Below are 18,658 nucleotides of genomic sequence, written 5' to 3'. Positions count from 1 at the left end.
AATGTCAGTCAGATACATTTCCAATGACAACTAAATAAATAATACATATTTAATTACATTTTAAGTTTTGCCCTCAATATTATGTGACTATCCAAGAATGACAAGAACAGGATTTATTCATTTATTATTTATCTTAATTTAATTACATCTTCTGTACAAGGTGCTGGCAGACAGTAACTAGCAAAATAAGAGTGAACATAAATATGATGAAAACTCAAATAAACTTGCATGGCTTCTGCAATTAGTATTTTAAAAGCAATTCGCCTCCAAAGTGCTTATTTTCTTCTTAAAATTAGAGAAGGATAGTTTCTGATATCAGTTTTTGTAAGGTCAACATCAATAATGTCAAACATGGTGAATTTGCTTTAGTGATTAACATTAGTACTTGCTGTTGCCTTGTAAATTACTATACAGCACTGTATCATTCACTTCCATTAATGTGCATGGTGCTTATTATTGATACAGTGTCACACTGAGTCAAGACTAAAATGTTACACTCACTAAGAAAACTAAAAAATAACAAGTAATTCATATTTGTCATTATTGTTTTTTAGTCTTACGACAGCAAATGGAACAATGTTTTAAACCGAGATGGCGTGGATCATCCATTTCTGAGCTGCACATTTTAAATGATTCGTTGACACATCATTTGCATGTAATCATGCTTTGCTAGATGTTCTATTAAGCTTGATAAGAATTCACTTTTAAAAGTTCTTACTACAGTGCTAATAGTAATTCATGAAGTTGTACAAACCAGCATCACTCTGTACTTGTCAATGCAGATATGTTACCTGGTGCAGACTATTCGGCATGCCAAGTACACCCACTTGGTCCCATAAAAGTAAAATCAGAAAAATATCTCAAGATAATCTTGTTTTACAACTACCCTTTAGTTAACAACAAATTAGTTTAAAAATTCCCATTTAGAAAAAAAAGATCCCATATATCATTTTAATTACTCTGAGATGCACAAATGGCTCATAAGTATGTTTTGTAAAACTCTTGGTGTACTTTTGTGTTACGAGTATGAGTTCACGTCAAAACAACTGAAACAAAACCCCTATGACACTTAAACGGCTCATTTTTCAAACTTATGCAAGATTTTTACAGAGTGGAAGAGAATATTACATCTGTATTTATATGAATACCAGTGCTCCCCAGGGCTGACTGCTGTTACAAAGGAGACGAGCAGGAACATTAAATCCATCGGATCTCTTTCGGATGCAGAGGATGAAAACGGTCAGCTCTCAATCAATGGCTCCTGCAAGTAAATCAGGATGGTTAGATCAAACTATTTCACCATATGCCCAGTATCCTCAATTTTGTACAAGAACAGATGGTCAATACATTCTTAACACAATCTCAAAAAAAAACAACCAACATACAAAGAATAAAAGTTGGAAAAAGAAAGAAATTACATTTTGTAGATCCAGTTGTTTCCACTCCTGGAGCCGAGTGAGTGAATGTGTCAAGATCACAGTTAAACAGAGTAGCACACAGATCACCAGCAGGAATACACCGACTTCAAATAGATGTCGCTCTGCCAAACTCTGTTCTTCCTAAAGAATAAAAATCAAGGATTAATTTAAAAAGAAAAAAGACTGTGTGGGATGACCATGGTGTGTTGTTCATGTCTGAAGAACTACCCGTGTTAACATGACAGTCAGTGTCGGGTCCTCCTTGAACTGCAGGCTGTAGCAAGACTGTGATTCTGTCAGCTGCTGCTCACTTGCCTCCGTGTGGATCAGTGAAGTACTCGTCTCCGAGGCAGGACACTCTGGAGGAAGCCTTTATAAAGGTATTCCACGTATTCATATAAAACACTCAACAATTATGAATTTGTTCAATTTCAAACACGGGGATAACTTAGAAGTATCCACTTACAGACGCATCGGTAGGAGGCGTGTCGGGGCGCTTATGGTGAGGCAGGTGTGAGTGCCGTTTGCAACCACAACCTCAAGTGTCAAACTTACATTTTCATCACCTGAGGAGTAAAATAAATACACCTTAAAGTAAATGTTACATCTACTTCACTTTATTTCACTTCGTAGCAATACGAACCTCCAATATTCAGCAGACTGGCTCTCAAGGTGGTGTGCAGACGGAGCTCTTTAGGTGAATCGCTTGGCGGCCTGATGGCCACACCCAGAGGAACCCTGAGGTGCAAGACTGAGATGGAAGGGGGACCTTCTGTCTTTTGATCCATTTCTTGTTTCATCAAAGGAGAGGAGTCTAACTCAAGTGAACTTTCATTTCCTTTCTCACACAGTTGTAACTGGGATAAGGAGGACAGCAGATGGTTCCAGTCCTATGAGAAGAATAAAGCATCATAATGTTTGACAACTGCTGTTAGAAAATAGGAAGCGATAAGCATGCATTGAGTCACAGCTTTGAATTATATTTTCTATGCACTCTTTAAAATAGAATTAACGTTACCACTCCTTCAAGTTTAATGAGCCAAACACAAACACCAATGCAGAAAGGTGTGTGGATGTCACTTTATCTCCAGTGTAATTTTAATTAAATGAGTTCTTACCTTTGCTGTGTCAGGATTAGGCAGAGTGTGAGTGTGGCTGTAAAGGCCAAGGCAGATGAATGACAAGGCCAGAGTCAACAGACCCAAGAAAAAAGTAAACACTGGAGGATTGTGCGATACATAATCTCTAAGCTTAGTCACTGGCTGCCAGAATCCCATCATCAGACTCCACATACAGATGGGGTGCAGAAAGCTGTAAATGGAAATGTAGTGTAAAAGATGAATGGAATATTTACAAGACAACACAGGCCAGATGAGCCACTATTGCATGAAGCAAGGTGGACACATACTTGCACATAATTGCATAATTGAGCTGCAGAATTTTACAGGTCACTTGGTTTCCCTTTGTTCTTTTTCATTTCACAAGTTAAAATAGTTTCATAGATATAAACTCGGAATTTTTAAGACAATAAGAGGTCTTGAAATGGACTGTATGGGTTTCTTTTCAGTTTATATAAATTATAAAACGCCTATGAAACTATTATTTATTTTAGTTGAAATTGTGTTGTTTTAATACCTGTCAAACTACCCTTGACAATGAATATTAAGATAATTAAAAAAAAAAATTCAGATCGATACTGCAAGATTATAAGTGAGTAACTTCGACATTCACTGAATGTGTTGATAATTACTTTGTCACAAAAGTGGATTTCAAAAGCCATCTGCAAAATGTGTGCAATTTTAACACATACATTGTCAAAATGCGAGGCAGCACAAACAGACCTATCATAATAATAATGGGCTTTATAGTCAGCTATGTGTAGAGGAAAGTATTGGATCGATACCTTTTTTTATTTGACTCATTTCTCAGTTTGACAGTGCCTTCGAGGCAGCTTAGAACAATCCCACTAATGGTGGATTAGTCCATGATTATCGTCAACAACAACAACAAACATCTCCGCCTGTGCTCTGCTTGAGATTAATGCATAGGGAAATTAAAGTGAGGTGACAAGAGCAAAATTGACGTGTCGAGCAAACAGCAGACGTGTATATCCTCTCGTCTCTAAACTCCACGTGTTACTTGTCAGTGTAATGTCGCGAACAAACTGCGCAAGCCTATATATAAAGACTGCCTACCTTCAATCCCTGTTTTCCGAATACGGCGCCAGTTTTGGTAAAATACAAATGTGGTTTTTGTAGATGGCAAATGAATCGGAGCTCAACATTTAGGAAGTTTGAAGTCAAAACAACAACGCGACAGGTTGCGAACAGTTTACGGCAGCGCGCTGCTCAGGCGACAGCTCTGACGTCATTACGCAGTTGACGCTTTTAAATCATCTTCAATATTTAAAAAAAAAACCTATATTATTGCTCATTGTCATGTGCATCGCAAATTTCACTCCAACAGTAATAACTGTGTGTTTTATATTTCTTACTCATAAGATCCTAATTATCCTGTATGCTCTTTATTGCACACGTGTAAAATTATTGAAAACATTAACTATTCAGTATATTGTCATGATTGTTCTATTTAGCACGTTAAGCACTCACACATAGGCCCAGAAATACAGCTATAATTGCTATAGTTCTATTTTTATTGTTAAATCTGTGATTGATTTACATTTGTAGCATTCTACTTTAAGGAGAATTTGTGTTGCTTAAACAAATGTAAATTAATTAAGAATGTTTTGTTCGTGTGACTGGTTGATGCTACTCAACCAGAAATGTATCTGACGCTGTTTTAGTCCATCAATAGCGCATGATGACCTAATATTCAAACTGGACAGCAATGGAAAAGAACCCTCAATCACCAGGTAATGATCAGAGAACAGTTTATTTTAATGCATCCCAAAATACAAATGTCAGAAAATGCATTTGGCAATCCTTTATAAACAATTTGCATCAGGGTCCATTTAGCTACTTTGTGATCTTCCCAAAATAAAGTTCCAACATGTGGAAGAATTTACATTAAAACAAACAAACAAACAAACAAAAAAAAGAAACCTAGGAATTGATACAATCAGTTGATTAAAAAAATTAAAATGTTTTCAAAGCGCAAATAAAATCAGATACAAATCTCAACGCAGAAGCTCTCAATTTACACAGTCCTGCTGCCTTACATTCTTAGCTCGCATACTTTTTATTATTAAAATAGTGCATTACTTTAGAACTGCAGTAATTTCAAAACCTTATCACCAGCCTTCTGATTATCATTGGAAAATAAGTGAAAACTGTTGTTTATCTTTCCCTTTATTAAAACATTTTGCAGCACAGCTGGCATTGTTTACACTGGTAGTCACTAGTAGGATTGTAATTAAGGGGCCCAGGTGACTTTCACTGGCTTGAAAGTCCAAATATCTGGGTGACCCATGTGCATGAGATCCTTGAAGGGAGAGCTGCTCCACTGGAAGGGTGGCACTTGGTCCCAGGTTGGCCCGTTCACTGCCAGCATCCCATAATCTCGGAACATCTCAAAGGAAGTCATCTGCAAAGGAAGGACGCAATATAGTGAGAAAGAATTTCTGTCACAAATGCAGGCGTTTCGCAGTGATTTTATTGTATTTATGGCAAAACCTTCATGTCTGTTCCTCCATGTGACCTCTGCTTCAAGGCACCAAAGGGATAAGTTCCATTAGCTGGGTTCAGGTCAGAACGGGCCGAGATCGCATTCTCCCCATTAGCAGGTGGATTACAGGCTTCGCATCTTGATAAGGGATCTTCCATGAAGTTGTTGTACCTAAGGATCAAAAATAACTATCAGAATGACTGAAACTTTATTCTAACAGCCAAGAACAAATGGTGTGTGTGTTTTGCCAATCAAGCGAACACCTGATGAGTGTGTATTTATCAAGAACTGTGCAACACGGAGACCTTATACCTCATGAGACGGATCATGGAATCCACATCTGTGACATCTGTTTGGTTCCGCCTAAAGATTTGAGCCCGAGGATTTTGGTCCAGAGAGAACCATGAGCCGAACTTCTCAACCAGCTCATTGCAGCCACTGGCGTTAAAGATGTCCTCATAATACCTAGAGATGTGTGTTTTTGGACATGTTACACATAAATGTGACGTAAAGCTCACATATGATGAACATATGTGAGTTACAGAAGCACACTATTAAAAAAAAGTTACTGATTGCATACTTACGGTATGTTGTAACTTGCCCAGTATCCTTTCTTCATCAGCTCTTCAGTTTTATCAGTGTAAACAACCATTCCCCTGCAACGTCACAAAGTGAGATTGTTTTTTAAGGCAGTCAGCTTCGACAACGTTACAATTACTGGTAGAAACACAAAATTATCTTCTTTGATAAAACACTCACGGAATTTGCTCCAACACAACGAAAAGCTTCTCTTTAATGTCGGTTTTTCCTGGAGTAAAGTAGTTATAATCTACAATCATCCACTGGTTGTTATACCTGCAAAGCATGAAACAGAGTCAATGAAATTACACAACCTTTAACCAACAAACACTTCCTGGTTTTTCATTATTGCACAGTAAGCAAATATGAAATGTGTGACCAAACTGACATGTCATGTGACTCTAGATTATACGGTCCCATCTTCTATTGACAGGCTAAGCCTTCCATCTGCCTTCTACATCGATTTATTCAACTTAGGGTCACTGGAGCTGGGATCAGCTGATCAGACTCAAAAACCAGGGACACCTTCATTTCAAAAGACTAAAAGTAGCCCAGAATCCTGGAACTTGCTGATGCGGTGATATCAATACGTATAATAGTTGCTTTAAATGTAACACGAAGCTGTTGCTTTTGCATAAAACTTACGTTCCACTGTTGTACTTGCTGAATATCTCAGCCCAGTCCCTGCCGGTCGCAGCCAATCGGTTGGCAACAATGTTTCTAAGCCATTCCATGACTGATCCCGTGGGCTGAACAAACTTCCAGAGGTCGGAGTTGCTGTTGCCAATGGTGGTTTCCAATGTGACCTGTCGAGACCAGCCAACAAGAAACAGTCACGAAATAATAACACAATCGCTGACAATTCTCGTCAACAGTGGTGCCGAGCACAAATAGCTCTCACCAGGCCGCTGCTCAGGATGTAGAAATCATCTCCAGAGAAGATGGATCCCGGGTAAGATGAGAACGCTTGAACTCCTCCAGGGATAACCTCATTTTCTGAAACAAAAACATTTAGGAACTTCAGACCCGCTGGTACCCAAATTCCAGGGAGATCAACATTTAGTCAAACATTCTGAAAGTTACAAAACCAAGAGACGACAGTATTTTCTGTATATCTATGGTTAGATTAGAAGTGCAAGTCTTTCTATACTGTAAAAATACATTTGTTGCCATTTAGTCCAACAAATAAAACGAACAGTAAAACTGTTAGATTCAACTTCCAGCAGTAACAATCAGCACCTCGAAAGTCACCAATTTAACAATAACATTCATCTTAATTCTTGCTTGAAGCAATGTTGCCGCTATGTGGGACATTATTTTCTAGCATGTTGAGTTTTCCAGGCACTAAACCGTTTTTATCAGCTGTATTTTACAAATCCTGTCCAAACTGGAACAGTCATGCCTCTGAATTGACTGTACATGTACAAGTATGAACGTGTTATTGATCCTGTCAAGTACCTTCCATTAAGAAAGTGACGTTTTTCCACCCACAAAATAAAAAAAGATCCAGTCTTTACATAGTCGGGGACTTCGGAGCGATGTTAAAAAACGAGACACACTTGCGCCAGTGAGCTACCTGAAGGAGAAGCTTTAAAGGCGAACATGTATTTCTTCATGATGCGCAGCATGGCCTGGTAGTTGTTCCAGGTGTCATGTGACACCAGCAGCTCTTTGTTGTTCGGCAGCAGCTTAATGAGAGCAGAGCAGGAACCGGAACCAAGAGGTCGCGTTTGGCTGGATTTATTCAGGGCTGATTCCAGGTCCTCCAGATCTCCACCCAGTTGGAAAAGTCTAATGTAATCAAATAAAATAAAAAATACAGATTTCACATCAGTTTTAAAACAAGGATTTGTGATTGGAATATTTTTTATGTAATTTTCTTATTTGTTCAGGATGTGGTAAATAACATTTCAACTAAAATAATCGAATGTACAAATAAGGCAGTAACGAAGATAGCATAGCGACGTGGAAGAGGTGCATAATAATATGGTGAATTTTACTTATATAGCACTTGTCCCCAAAGCACTTTAAACCTATTTAAACCCACAAAATACTTTGATAACTCAAATCAGGGCTCGGAGAGGAGTTTTTTTTGGTACTCCCATAGGCAGAAAGCAAACATTTTTGATTAAATAAAAAAAAAGAAACAACTACTAACAGAAATCCAAATGGGTTGAGGGAGATCGGTCCTGTTGGAAATGACAGCTCGTCATTGTAGCTATCCTCCAAACCTTTCAGCTGCAGCAGAGCCAGTCGTACCTGACAAGAAGCAGAAACATAATAAACAAATAAAATATTTTATTTATGTGTTTTTTTTTTAATTCACTTGAAGGCTTTTCTATTTTAAATTACAAATATTAATTCCACACCTGGTACCAGTAGGGTGAATTTGGTTGTTTCTCTATTTGCTCCTGAACCCACTGCAGATTGGTTGATATGTAAGCCTTGAGGCGCTCACAGTAGCCTGTTTGAAAAGTAAAAGGTCCACAGTAGCCCATCAGAGTGTTCATCCAGTGCTTATAGATGAGCTGGAGAAATAAGATAGCAATATTCAGAATGGAAACATAAAGACAATTGAGCATTTTGAGCAAATAAAGTTTCAACTCACCTGGGATGTGACTGCAGCCTCCACGACCCCGGCTGCATAAGCTTGGAAGCTGTCATTGTAGTTCCTGCTGGTGGTGACCTCCAAGAAAGACCAGCTGACATGTGAGAATGAACAGAACAAAACATTGTAATAAAAACTATTTCACAAATTTCTATTCTATTCCAATAATTGGCTCTTGAGAGCATATTTGGATCACAGCTTAAATTACTGCTGTATGGTAAGTGGATTTTCATTTAAATAGTGCTTTTCCACCGCCTGACTGCTTTATTTCTTAAACTTTGCAAAAACAAACTATAAACTTCATTTTCATCTTTGATACTACTTCTAATTTGTGCAGTATACACAAATGCCCCAAGAGTTCCCCATGTTACATGTTTCACTTCTGCTATTCATTTTCTGGTCATTAGTATACAAAATACAGACAATAAAAATGTAAGTAAATGGATTTGAGAGCTGATAAATATGTCAAACATAAATTACTTGAATAATCAATGAAGTGTTCAAATGATTATACTATTATATTTCTATTTATTTTCAGACTCGATAAAGGGTTCTTGGATAGCTGCTGCTTTAATTGAGGCATCACAATACACAAGTTGCACACAGACACATAACCTATTATTAAAAACACGATGTTTAATCTGGGTTTAAAGTCAGAATTGATGCGAGTGATTGACAGGTGATTTTTGGAGATTGAGCAAACGGGTATTTTTTTTTACAAACACAGCTGTACCAGTCAACATTTAAAGGACGTGTTTTCTATTTTGAGTCAATCACAGAGGAGAGAAGGCTTCTTCAGTTAAACAAAACAAAACAAAAAAAAACTGTGTGAACTCACCCTGAGGTCTTTATGTCATCAGTGAAATTTGCAAACGCCACAGAATCTTTCTGGAAACCGTCGATCACCGTGAGCAGTCCGGTCTGTCTGTCCACAACAGCGCTTCGTATTTCAGCTTGACCTGAAGCACTCAAGCAAAAAAATAGAACTATGAAGATATTAAAAAGTGCTGGGATGCCCCTCAGAGCACTGCAGCCCGTGTGTCGCCTGGCCGCCATGTTTACGGAAACAGATCACATGATCCCGCGTGACTGGTCACATGATCACACTCAGGTCAGCTGAGGCGATATAAAACAGTTTTACATGTAGATATAAAAGTGTTTAAATCTTTGAGGCTTGTAAAGTTTCCTCAAGAGACCGGACTCTTGTACACGTTTTAAAGTCATCTGACTCTATTAGGAAGTAAATGTATGAAAACAGCTCATTTATCGTTCAACCACTGGGGGTGTTTATTGATTTTCCGATATTAAAAAAAACCCAACGTCATAAAAATAAGAAGTTTATTATTTTTAATATAAACGAACATTTTTTCTTTATGTATTTGAAAAAAATATTAAAGAAACGTCTGAATGGATTTGTGGAAAAGGTCCGAGTCTAATAGTGGTATGCACACTTGTCCCAAGGAGGTTGTGGGTTCAAATACCGGCTCAGCCTTTCTGTGTGCACTTTACACGTTCTCCATGTGTGTGTGTGTATATTCCGACATCTTGGTACCAGGGTCTAAAAACACACTTGTATGGTCACTTACACTGGTTTTTGGTCATTTTTAAAGAAAGTGCACATTGACACATATAAAGTTACAATTTCTATTTCCCATCTGGTCTTCTTGTTCTTTTCACTGTTCGCATTTGGTTAGTGCCATTACTCAATGTAGAACAATGGTTGCTTCACCAAAAGCCACCCACACCATTTAGCTGCAGTCAGGAATTGATGCTTTGCAAAGAGGAAACCACAAGTGTTTATGGGACCAGAAGGAATTGAGCAAAAGTGCCATGAATTGAAATGTCGTTAAATCCTGCAAATGCCACAATGTTTATCTAATTAACCTATCGTTGTAGAAGAAATTGGGACGTTACCATACAGTATGTATATACATACTTACTAATAAAGAACTACAGTAAAAGCTTTCATATACCTCTACAGACAGTTAATGTTTTTTTCTATGTCAATAGCGCTATCTATTTCAACACTAGAGCTGCGGGGAGCTGTAAGTGATTCTCGTTAACTTTGGGCAAATATTAAAACCACTCATTCCCATGCCAGTTCATGGCATTGCAAAAAGAAAAGTCACCATTTAAGTCAACATGCCCATTTTTGGACTGTGGGGTCAGAGAACAATTACACTGGCATAAAGATAACATATAGACTTCATCCAGAAACCCCAATTTCAGACATTGCTCACCACTGCGCATTGTCCTGCTGTGCTTCCTTGACTAAATCTATTTTCCTTCAGGTTCCTTTTTTCCCCAACTTCACATTTGCATTTGGGTTTTGCCATTGCTCCACCTTCAACAATGGATGCTTTACCAAAAACAAACAGGCCTTTGTCCACATTTCAAAGACAGGCAAGACAAATAAAGCACTCATGCAAACATAATACAAAGTGCAACATGCAGCTTTGAAATATTCCAAACTTTATATATAAACCAGTCACATCACATCTCTTTAAAGAATCTATACAAAACATGTGTCGTGTTGGAAATTCTGAACAAACAATGGGACCACATATTACAGTTTAAACTTCATTCAGTCCTTTCAGTCTTCTGAACGTCCATCTGTTTCCATCGTCTCCATGATTCCCTCCAAAACCTCAGCTTTCCGTTGCTTTTTGGCAGCCACTGACATGAAAAACAAAGAGATTGCAAACTAGATCTTAAAGAAATAGATGGCCGTTATCTTTTTTTAAATCACTGCAGGTTTACCATGGAAATGTTCCGCTGTTTTCCGTCGAAGCGCCTCCACTGTTTCCTCGGCCTCCGCCCACTCCAGCACCAGACGTCGACCGTACAAATGAGTGCTGTGGCACAGAGCTGCAAAAGCTTTCTGTATGCAGAACGGAGGGAGATTATTGGTCAGAGTAATCTTTACAAACACCTAAATATAGCTTTGTTCAGAAACAAAATAAGCAACCCAGCACTTAACAGTTCTTAAAAAAAAATTAAAAACCCTTAGCAGACCAACCTTTGCATCCTGTTTGGTGACAAAATCAATAAATCCAAAGCCTCGATGTTTCCCTGTCCCTGCTGCTTTCTTTGGAAGACGAACCGTCTTCAACTCTCCAAATGTACTGGAAAGATGTAGAATTAAATGTGTTAAAATGTACCACTGAAAACCTTCTCCAAACATGGTGAATCATGGATGTTTGTTAATGGCATCTACCAGAAGAGCTCTCGAATTTCTCTGACGGTCGCTTGGAAGGGAACGTTGCGCACGAGGATTTTGGAACCGGTCTGCTTCTTCTCAGTTTGTTTCTTTTTCCGTGAGACCTCGGTCGCCCTGCACAAAGGACAGGAGAAACAGGAGTGAGGTTCAGATGCGGAACAGCGTCGTTATGTTGCCCCGCAATTGCAAAACAAAAATCTCATGCAATACAACCATTTCTGATGCAAATCTTACTTTGTGGCTCGGTCTGAAATCTTCAGTTCTAACTGATGGTCGTCCACATTGCAGTGCTGGAGGAGGGATGAAAAACAAGAAGAAAACATTGTTTGAAAGACAAGTAGTGAAAAAATAAAGTCAGTGTTGGTGAGTAAGTACGATGAGTACCTGAAGCTGCCTCAAGGCTTTCTGCGCAGACTCCGTGGTTTGATACTGAACAAAACCATAACCCATAGACAACAGTTTACCTGGAAGAGAAAAAAGTAGGACATCACAGAAAGAAAAAGACCGATTATGCTCATCACAAACTCCCCATGTGCTTGTAATTAAACTGTTTATGTAAGCAAACTATAAAAAGCACAATGGTGTGTAAGGAAATGCTGTCTTTAGCCAAATTAGAAATTAGGTTCCTAAAACCTGGACAAAAAAAACAAACAATTCTGAGTCAGGGTCAACTGAGTAATAACAACTCATGAAATAATTATATTATAAAGTCACTATAAATAAATCTTCTCATTTTCATCCCACAATCTTATATGTGGTCACAAGTACCTGTTTTATCTTTCTTCTTGGAGATGGTGCAAGACTTTAATTTTCCACATTTGGAGAAAGTCTGAAATAAATGAAAAAGACTTTGAATGCTGTTGGTTGCTGGTTAAACTGACTTATCGGTACTTATGCGTCTGAAGTTACCAACCTCCTGTAGTTTGTCCTCTGTCGTGCTGAAGTTAAGATTTTTGATAAAGAGTGTTGAACCCGGTGCCGACTCCTCCTCCTCCTCTTCTTCCTCATCGTCCTCTTTTTCCTCCTCCTTCTCTTCTTTCGGTGTCTCTTGTTGGACCACAACTAGGATAAACAGGTCAAATGTAAATATTGTGGTGATTTACTTTGTCCTGCTTATGTTCAGAAGTAACTAAATCCGATCGCCAGGTATCCAACTGATGGATTTTACCTGGTTTGGGCTTTTCTGCAACAAAAACCCCGACAGGCGCCCACTCCAAATACAGAGGCACGTGATGGAACTGAAAATCAAGTTGACAAAAACGTCAGAATTCTAAGTTAAACCTCCAGTATGTAAAGTGAAGCCCTGCAGTAGAAGCATGCACTTGCGGGTGTAAAGCCTCACAAACCTTGCTGTATGCCAGCTTTGTGAATGCACGTTTCGCTTCAGTTGACTCGAGAAATTCAATGATGGCCGTCAGTCCAGAAGGCGGCAGCAGCACTCGGCCTAAAGAACCGTGAGGCGAGAACAGCTCTTCAAGCTCCGACATGGTCACTCCAGCTGGAAGATTTTTCACCAGGATCACAGTTGTACTTCTTGCTGCTGCTGCCTGTATTAAAAAAAAAAAAAGAATCATCATAAAAAGGGGATTATATTATGTCTAAATTAAAAGCTCTGTTCAGTACTTAATATATATATATATACTTAATAAATAATATAAAAGCAGATAAAAAAAAAAAAAAAAGAATACCCAAACACAAACCTTTATTGCAGTGGAAGACATACAAGAAGTTTAAAGACAACCTGGAACTACTGTTCACAACACAAAAAAAAAAAGTATTGAATTCCAAAAGCGGGTAAACACAGGAATCAACACAGGATACTCTTCATAGAAGAATTGTCAGTTTGAGGGTTTCCAAATATGGAAAAGGAGTATGATTTAGAGGAGTATATGCTCTTCAGATACCTAGAATTGAGAAATTATTACAAAAAAAGAGATCAGAATGGATCCATGTGTGTAAATCAATGATGTTATTGAAACTATCCTAAATTCTTACAAGGGAACATAGATTATCTCTGACTTTATGAATGATTGATTATGAATGAACACTGCCCTAAATATATAAATGAGAATACAAACATGGACATTTCAAATGAGGACTGGCAACATATGTGACAAACTCACCACAAATTCACATTTATGGAGGATTTTCTTTTGTTTTTTTGATTTTTTTAAAAACGTACCCAAAGAAGAAAATTAAGTATAGGGCCCACACTTGCTATGTTAGAGAAAGTGTCTACATTTAAGAAATAAAATACAACAGCTTTGGAAAATAGTACATAAAACCATAGAAAGGACACTGGGGTACAAACGTCATGGTATCTTTAATTTACATTCTATAGAAGAAACTGAGAAGAAGAGATGATCAAAATACTGCTTGTCGTGTCAACAGACAGTTAATGTACCTGACTGAAGGAATCCAGACTGACAGCGTTGTCAAGTAGGAACTGCCGAGTCTCTTGGACAATCTGTGTTTCCCCCAGAGCCATCCTCACAGCAACACTTCCTTTCGACTCCTGCAGACAAAACAGTGTCACTGTGTGTTGCACCCAATCATTTGCCTGAGGCAAACAACATCACATTTTCACCACCTGGAATAATTTCATTGTTCGATTTCACACCATACAAAGCCACATATTGATATGTTGAACCTAAAGCCATTTGGTTTTGAAGGGGCAATACGATAGAAGAACAAGATGAATTTGACAGCACTGGATCGACAGTGACTCACATGGTCCAGAACTTGGCTTTTGGTGGTGTTGTATTTTTCAGCAATAGCATCTGCCACTGCACTTGTCCCCAGAAACAAAGTGTTCCAGTTGTGCGAGCTACGGAGAAGCAGACATTTAATCAGTAAATGAAAGACAACAAGGCGAGAGCAGAGGGCAAATGTGACCATGCATACCTGGAACTTGATGCTTTATTTTTAGCATCTTTTTGCCGTTTGTAAGTCGAGGAACCAGGACCACCGGCATCTGCAGACTCGGCATTTTCTTTCTTTACAGTGGAGGGAAGCAAATGAAGCATTCGGCCCTAAAGGTACGAGACAAAAGGTGTTACTTTATTCACATGAGCAGCAGGAATGACTAAAACAGTAATGACTGCAAGACTGTGAAAAAAAAAGGCTGTGTCAGACATATTCAGTATGGGATGTTTCAAACAGAAATCAATACCTGAAATACATGTCCGTCGAGCTGAGCGAGAGCCAGCACAGCATTCTCAGGGATCATGTAGGTTATAAATGCAAACCCTTTAGGTCTTTTGGTCAGGCTGTCGATCGGGAAAAGCACCTCTGATAACGGACCTGTAAGGATCGTAGAGTTACAAATGACCTGGATGAAGGCAGGGTGAACTTGGCACGTTAAGAAAACCTGTGCAAAATCCGTCAGAATGCACTGCAGTGTGTTTCTACAATCACCATGTTTAGTAAAGAGCTCCTTGATCTCTTCCTCTGTGCATGTGTAAGGGAGGTTCCTGACAAAGAGCCGACCCGACTCCGCGACGTCTTCCTCCTCCTCATCCTCCTTGAGCTTCCGGGTGAAGTTTCTGTCAATTTCCATTGCATTTCTTTCCTTCTTGAATTTGCCCCCTGAGGCGTCCACACGGAAGAGTTCAATGTAGCGTCCTCCTGAAGTCAGATCAGGGCACAGGACATCATTCGTAAGTGTCATTTTCACAAATACCAGTAGAGCATGAAAAACTTATCAGGATATTGGTACAGATTCACAGATTTGTACTATTAAGTTGTTGGTTGTTTTTTTTTAAACGTTTTCTATTTTAATGAACTAGGGCTGTCTTGTCATTAAATGGTGACGGTGGGGGGGAGGGAGAAAAGGAGAAAAAGGCACTTTCTGAAAGTTACCATCAGATTGATGTACATCTAAAAGGCCGTCACTGTATATCCAGAGAACACACAAAGAAAAAAAGGAAACGTCTCACCTATATAATCTTTATTCCTCTTCAGTGCCTTTTCCACCTCCTCGTCAGATCGCAGGTCCACATATACATAACCTGAAACACACGCAACACCAACTGAACTATGGGACAGCACATTATCTATATCACATGTGTGGAACTCCGGTCCTCGAGGGCCGCAGCCCTGCACGGTTTGCATGTCTCCCTGCTTCCACACAGCTGATTGCAATGAGCAGCTCTTTATCTGGCTTTGTGCTGAATGTGGTGATGAAGCATCAGGACATTCAGGGGAGGGAGACGTGGAAAACGTGCAGAGCTTCGGCCCTCCAGGATCTGAGTTTGACACCCCTGATCTATATGGACACTTTGAGGTCAGACTGATCAGTGATTCTCAAACTTTTTCTTGAGGGAGCCAAATTGTTTATCATTGTGATCTCGGTGACAGTGACAATGCCCCCCGTGAATTGTTGGTGCACCTGCATAAGGAGCTGAGCCTTCCTGGTTGGCAATCACTGTTCTAGACAGTCACGATGTGAAAAGAAACACCAGAGTGACTTCAATGAGCCACCAGTGACATACCAGTTCTATTTCCACTTTCGTTCTTCCCAATCCTGATTGCTGCAGGTCTCAGCGGCGTCATGAACTCGCGAATTTGTTGCTATTGAAGCGAAACATGCAACGACATAACCGTCAGAGATACTGACACCAAGAACACTCTCAATGCACACAGGAAGCTGTTGTTGACTCACCTCTTTGACATTAAATGGAGCCCCTCTCAATTTCACTGTGAAGTCTGTGGTGGGCTCCATCTGCAAGCAACACATGGAGACAGTTGAAGCTTCCATAGAAACAACATCCTGCACTGAATACAAATATTATATGAATAAAATGCAGCTTCCGCTGAACAGTCACCTCCTGCTGGGCAGATTTCTTCACTTTATTGTGCTTCTTATCATCTGAAGGAACTGAAATCTTGGTCTTGGCGAGGTTTTCTCTGTCGCCACTCTCATAGGCACTGTCTGTGTGGTGTACTGGACCATCATTCTTCTCTTCATCATCATCACCATCATCACCATCACCACTCTCCTCCCTGCTGTCTGCTGTTCGAGCCACTTTCGAGCGCAGGTAGTCCATATCCGACAAGCTGGACTTCAGTGCTTCTTTTGTGGCCACTGAGAGAAACAACATCCCAATTTAATGGTATTTCGTTGGAGCATGATTATACTGTACCTCCAACTGTGAGGGTTTCAGGTAAACAATAATAAAAAATAAAAAAAATCATAACCAACCTTCACCTTCACCGTCATCATCATCATCATTATCACCATCCTCCTCGTCTTCATTCTCAGACTCTTCTGAATCAAAATTGAGGTAATCATCAGACACATGCTTCTTCTTGCTCTGGGTCTTCGTCTGTTTTTTGTCCGCGTGTGTTTCTTGCTGCACCGTGTCGTTTGCCCAGGTCGGTGCTTGGCTTCGATTCTGATGCACTGACAGAAACTCCTTGAATCCCTGCTCGTCTTCCAACTATAACGAGAGACGATTATGAACACAACTACAGAAATAATAAAACATACAGATGCATGACGACTATTGAGTAAATTGCTTTTAAATCTAATTTGAAAATTTAAAGAGTAAAATTTTCCCACAACACAAAAACTAAGAATCTCTAACATTTCGGTAGTGCTTAATACGCGTGCATTTCAGGTATGGGATTGTTTTCAGATTATTAAACTTACCAGTATAGTTTAGTACTTGATGCCCAAATCAAATTGCACATAGTCATATAACCCTATGCTGGTACATTTTAAAAGCAGATAAACATGGTTGTTAATATACTCACATTTTTCAGTACACTGGGGGTTTCCTTTGTATGTTTATTTTTCTGAGAAAGAGGAGAAAAAAAAAAAAACAGTTAATGAAATTTGAACTTTACCATCATTTTTGCATGCTTCAATACAACTAAGAAAGAAACTTCTAATTGTCTCTATTGATTGTTGTTATAGTTTTTCTTCTATGGCCCAACTGAGATCACACTTGGCCTTATTTGAGGTTAGTAACAGGGAGCACTTGTAATCCTTGTTGCCTTCGAAATTGCTGTGAGTTACAAAAAGGAAAAGTAACCCTGGTCTCAACAGGGGTGTAACAACCAGTAACGTAATAATTTACCAATAATGTAATAAAATAGTAAAATGTTCTTTACAAGCATTACTGAGAGCGAGTGTTACATGGTACACTTTCCTCAATGATTGACTGTGACAATCATATCTAATTATTTAGGAAATGCACAATATCGGCAAAAAAGGCTTATATTTCCCCTAAAAAAATGCAGCCCTATTTAATGCATAGTATTATGACATGATGAGCTGCAATTATTGCATTCGAAAATAATTTTATAAAATGCTTCATTTGTGTAATAACTTACTGGCATTTTTGGCAAAATATTATTACGGTCATGAATCAATAACTGTATTACACTATTGGCAGATTATTACATTATGGGCATTATACAAGTGGTCAACAAATTTCTACCTACCTGTTATTTTTCTCTGCCATTTTTTATGGTGACTACTTTTAAGAACATGCTTATGATGAAGTATAAGATATTTATAGATGTTCACATGTTGATGAATTTGTGAGAGTTTCATATGGTTTTCTACATTGTTTAAGTTGTTTTTCTTACCTTACTCCCCTCTGGTGCAGGCGGATCAGGGGCTCTATCCTGTCCTGAGCTCTGACTGTGTTTACTCCAGGCTTTAGCTTTGGTGGGGTCTCCAAATGCTTTGCACATCTCCACCTGAAACAAACGAACACCCATGTGATTGACATGTGGAAAATAATAATAATAATAATAATTATGGAGTGTGTCTCCACGACTTGAGGTCCCACCGTCACTCTGGATGTGTCCACGAAGCTCTTGTTGAAATGTTTCAGAGCTCTGCTCGCGTCCTCTTCAGATTTGAAGCCCACGAAGCCAAACTTTCGGAACTTTCCGTCTTTGGTGAACTTCAGGGTGCAGTCTGTCACCGTGCCAAAGGCGGCGAACATGGCCCTGAACCGCTCCTCCTTCATCTGCACACACAGACACGGACGCACACGCACACACTCTGTTAAGATTTCAGCTGGACGGAGCGACAAGCTTCTGGCGCCGTCAAACAATGTCACTTACCCCGTTAGGGAGATTTTTAATGATGAGTCTCGACATGGTGGCTGTAGTTGTGAATCAAATTATAAATCAGCAGCTTGGTATTTAAAAAAAATGTCAACAAACGTGCGTGGTCCTCTCACTAAGTCG

The 18,658-nt window shown here is 39.1% G+C and overlaps 3 protein-coding genes across 3 annotated transcripts; all 3 read right to left on the bottom strand.

Annotated features, from left to right (window-relative positions):
- Positions 1–4: 4 nt before the first annotated feature.
- On the bottom strand, positions 5–3,744 carry LOC308132923 (insulin-like growth factor-binding protein 3 receptor). The gene is made up of 7 exons (XM_080500132.1): positions 3,614–3,744; positions 2,537–2,729; positions 2,062–2,308; positions 1,885–1,984; positions 1,647–1,788; positions 1,419–1,559; positions 5–1,261 (listed from the first exon to the last, which is right to left on the bottom strand). Exons 2-7 carry the CDS (start codon positions 2,708–2,710, stop codon positions 1,241–1,243), a joined length of 825 nt encoding a protein of 274 aa, XP_080356258.1. The 5' UTR covers positions 2,711–2,729; positions 3,614–3,744; the 3' UTR covers positions 5–1,240.
- A 547-nt stretch (positions 3,745–4,291) lies between these two features.
- On the bottom strand, positions 4,292–9,285 carry plbd2 (phospholipase B domain containing 2; the record flags this gene model as incomplete). The annotated part of the gene is made up of 12 exons (XM_080500016.1): positions 4,292–4,961; positions 5,051–5,213; positions 5,355–5,507; positions 5,627–5,698; positions 5,802–5,897; positions 6,267–6,427; positions 6,523–6,617; positions 7,198–7,412; positions 7,780–7,880; positions 7,991–8,149; positions 8,230–8,323; positions 9,068–9,285. 12 exons carry the CDS (start codon positions 9,283–9,285, stop codon positions 4,791–4,793), a joined length of 1,698 nt encoding a protein of 565 aa, XP_080356142.1. The 3' UTR covers positions 4,292–4,790.
- A 1,329-nt stretch (positions 9,286–10,614) lies between these two features.
- On the bottom strand, positions 10,615–18,658 carry rbm19 (RNA binding motif protein 19). The gene is made up of 24 exons (XM_080499858.1): positions 18,533–18,658; positions 18,253–18,435; positions 18,047–18,160; positions 17,207–17,248; positions 16,653–16,890; positions 16,276–16,535; positions 16,113–16,172; positions 15,943–16,021; positions 15,388–15,459; positions 14,867–15,076; positions 14,622–14,752; positions 14,354–14,481; positions 14,180–14,276; positions 13,854–13,964; positions 12,796–12,996; positions 12,618–12,687; positions 12,363–12,511; positions 12,218–12,278; positions 11,834–11,913; positions 11,684–11,739; positions 11,447–11,563; positions 11,249–11,354; positions 10,990–11,110; positions 10,615–10,905 (listed from the first exon to the last, which is right to left on the bottom strand). Exons 1-24 carry the CDS (start codon positions 18,566–18,568, stop codon positions 10,823–10,825), a joined length of 2,805 nt encoding a protein of 934 aa, XP_080355984.1. The 5' UTR covers positions 18,569–18,658; the 3' UTR covers positions 10,615–10,822.

The sequence above is a fragment of the Blennius ocellaris genome (genome assembly GCF_963422515.1).
Source record: "Blennius ocellaris genome assembly, chromosome: 7".
NCBI lineage: Eukaryota > Metazoa > Chordata > Actinopteri > Blenniiformes > Blenniidae > Blennius > Blennius ocellaris.
This window is presented reverse-complemented; position numbering and strand designations above follow the sequence as displayed.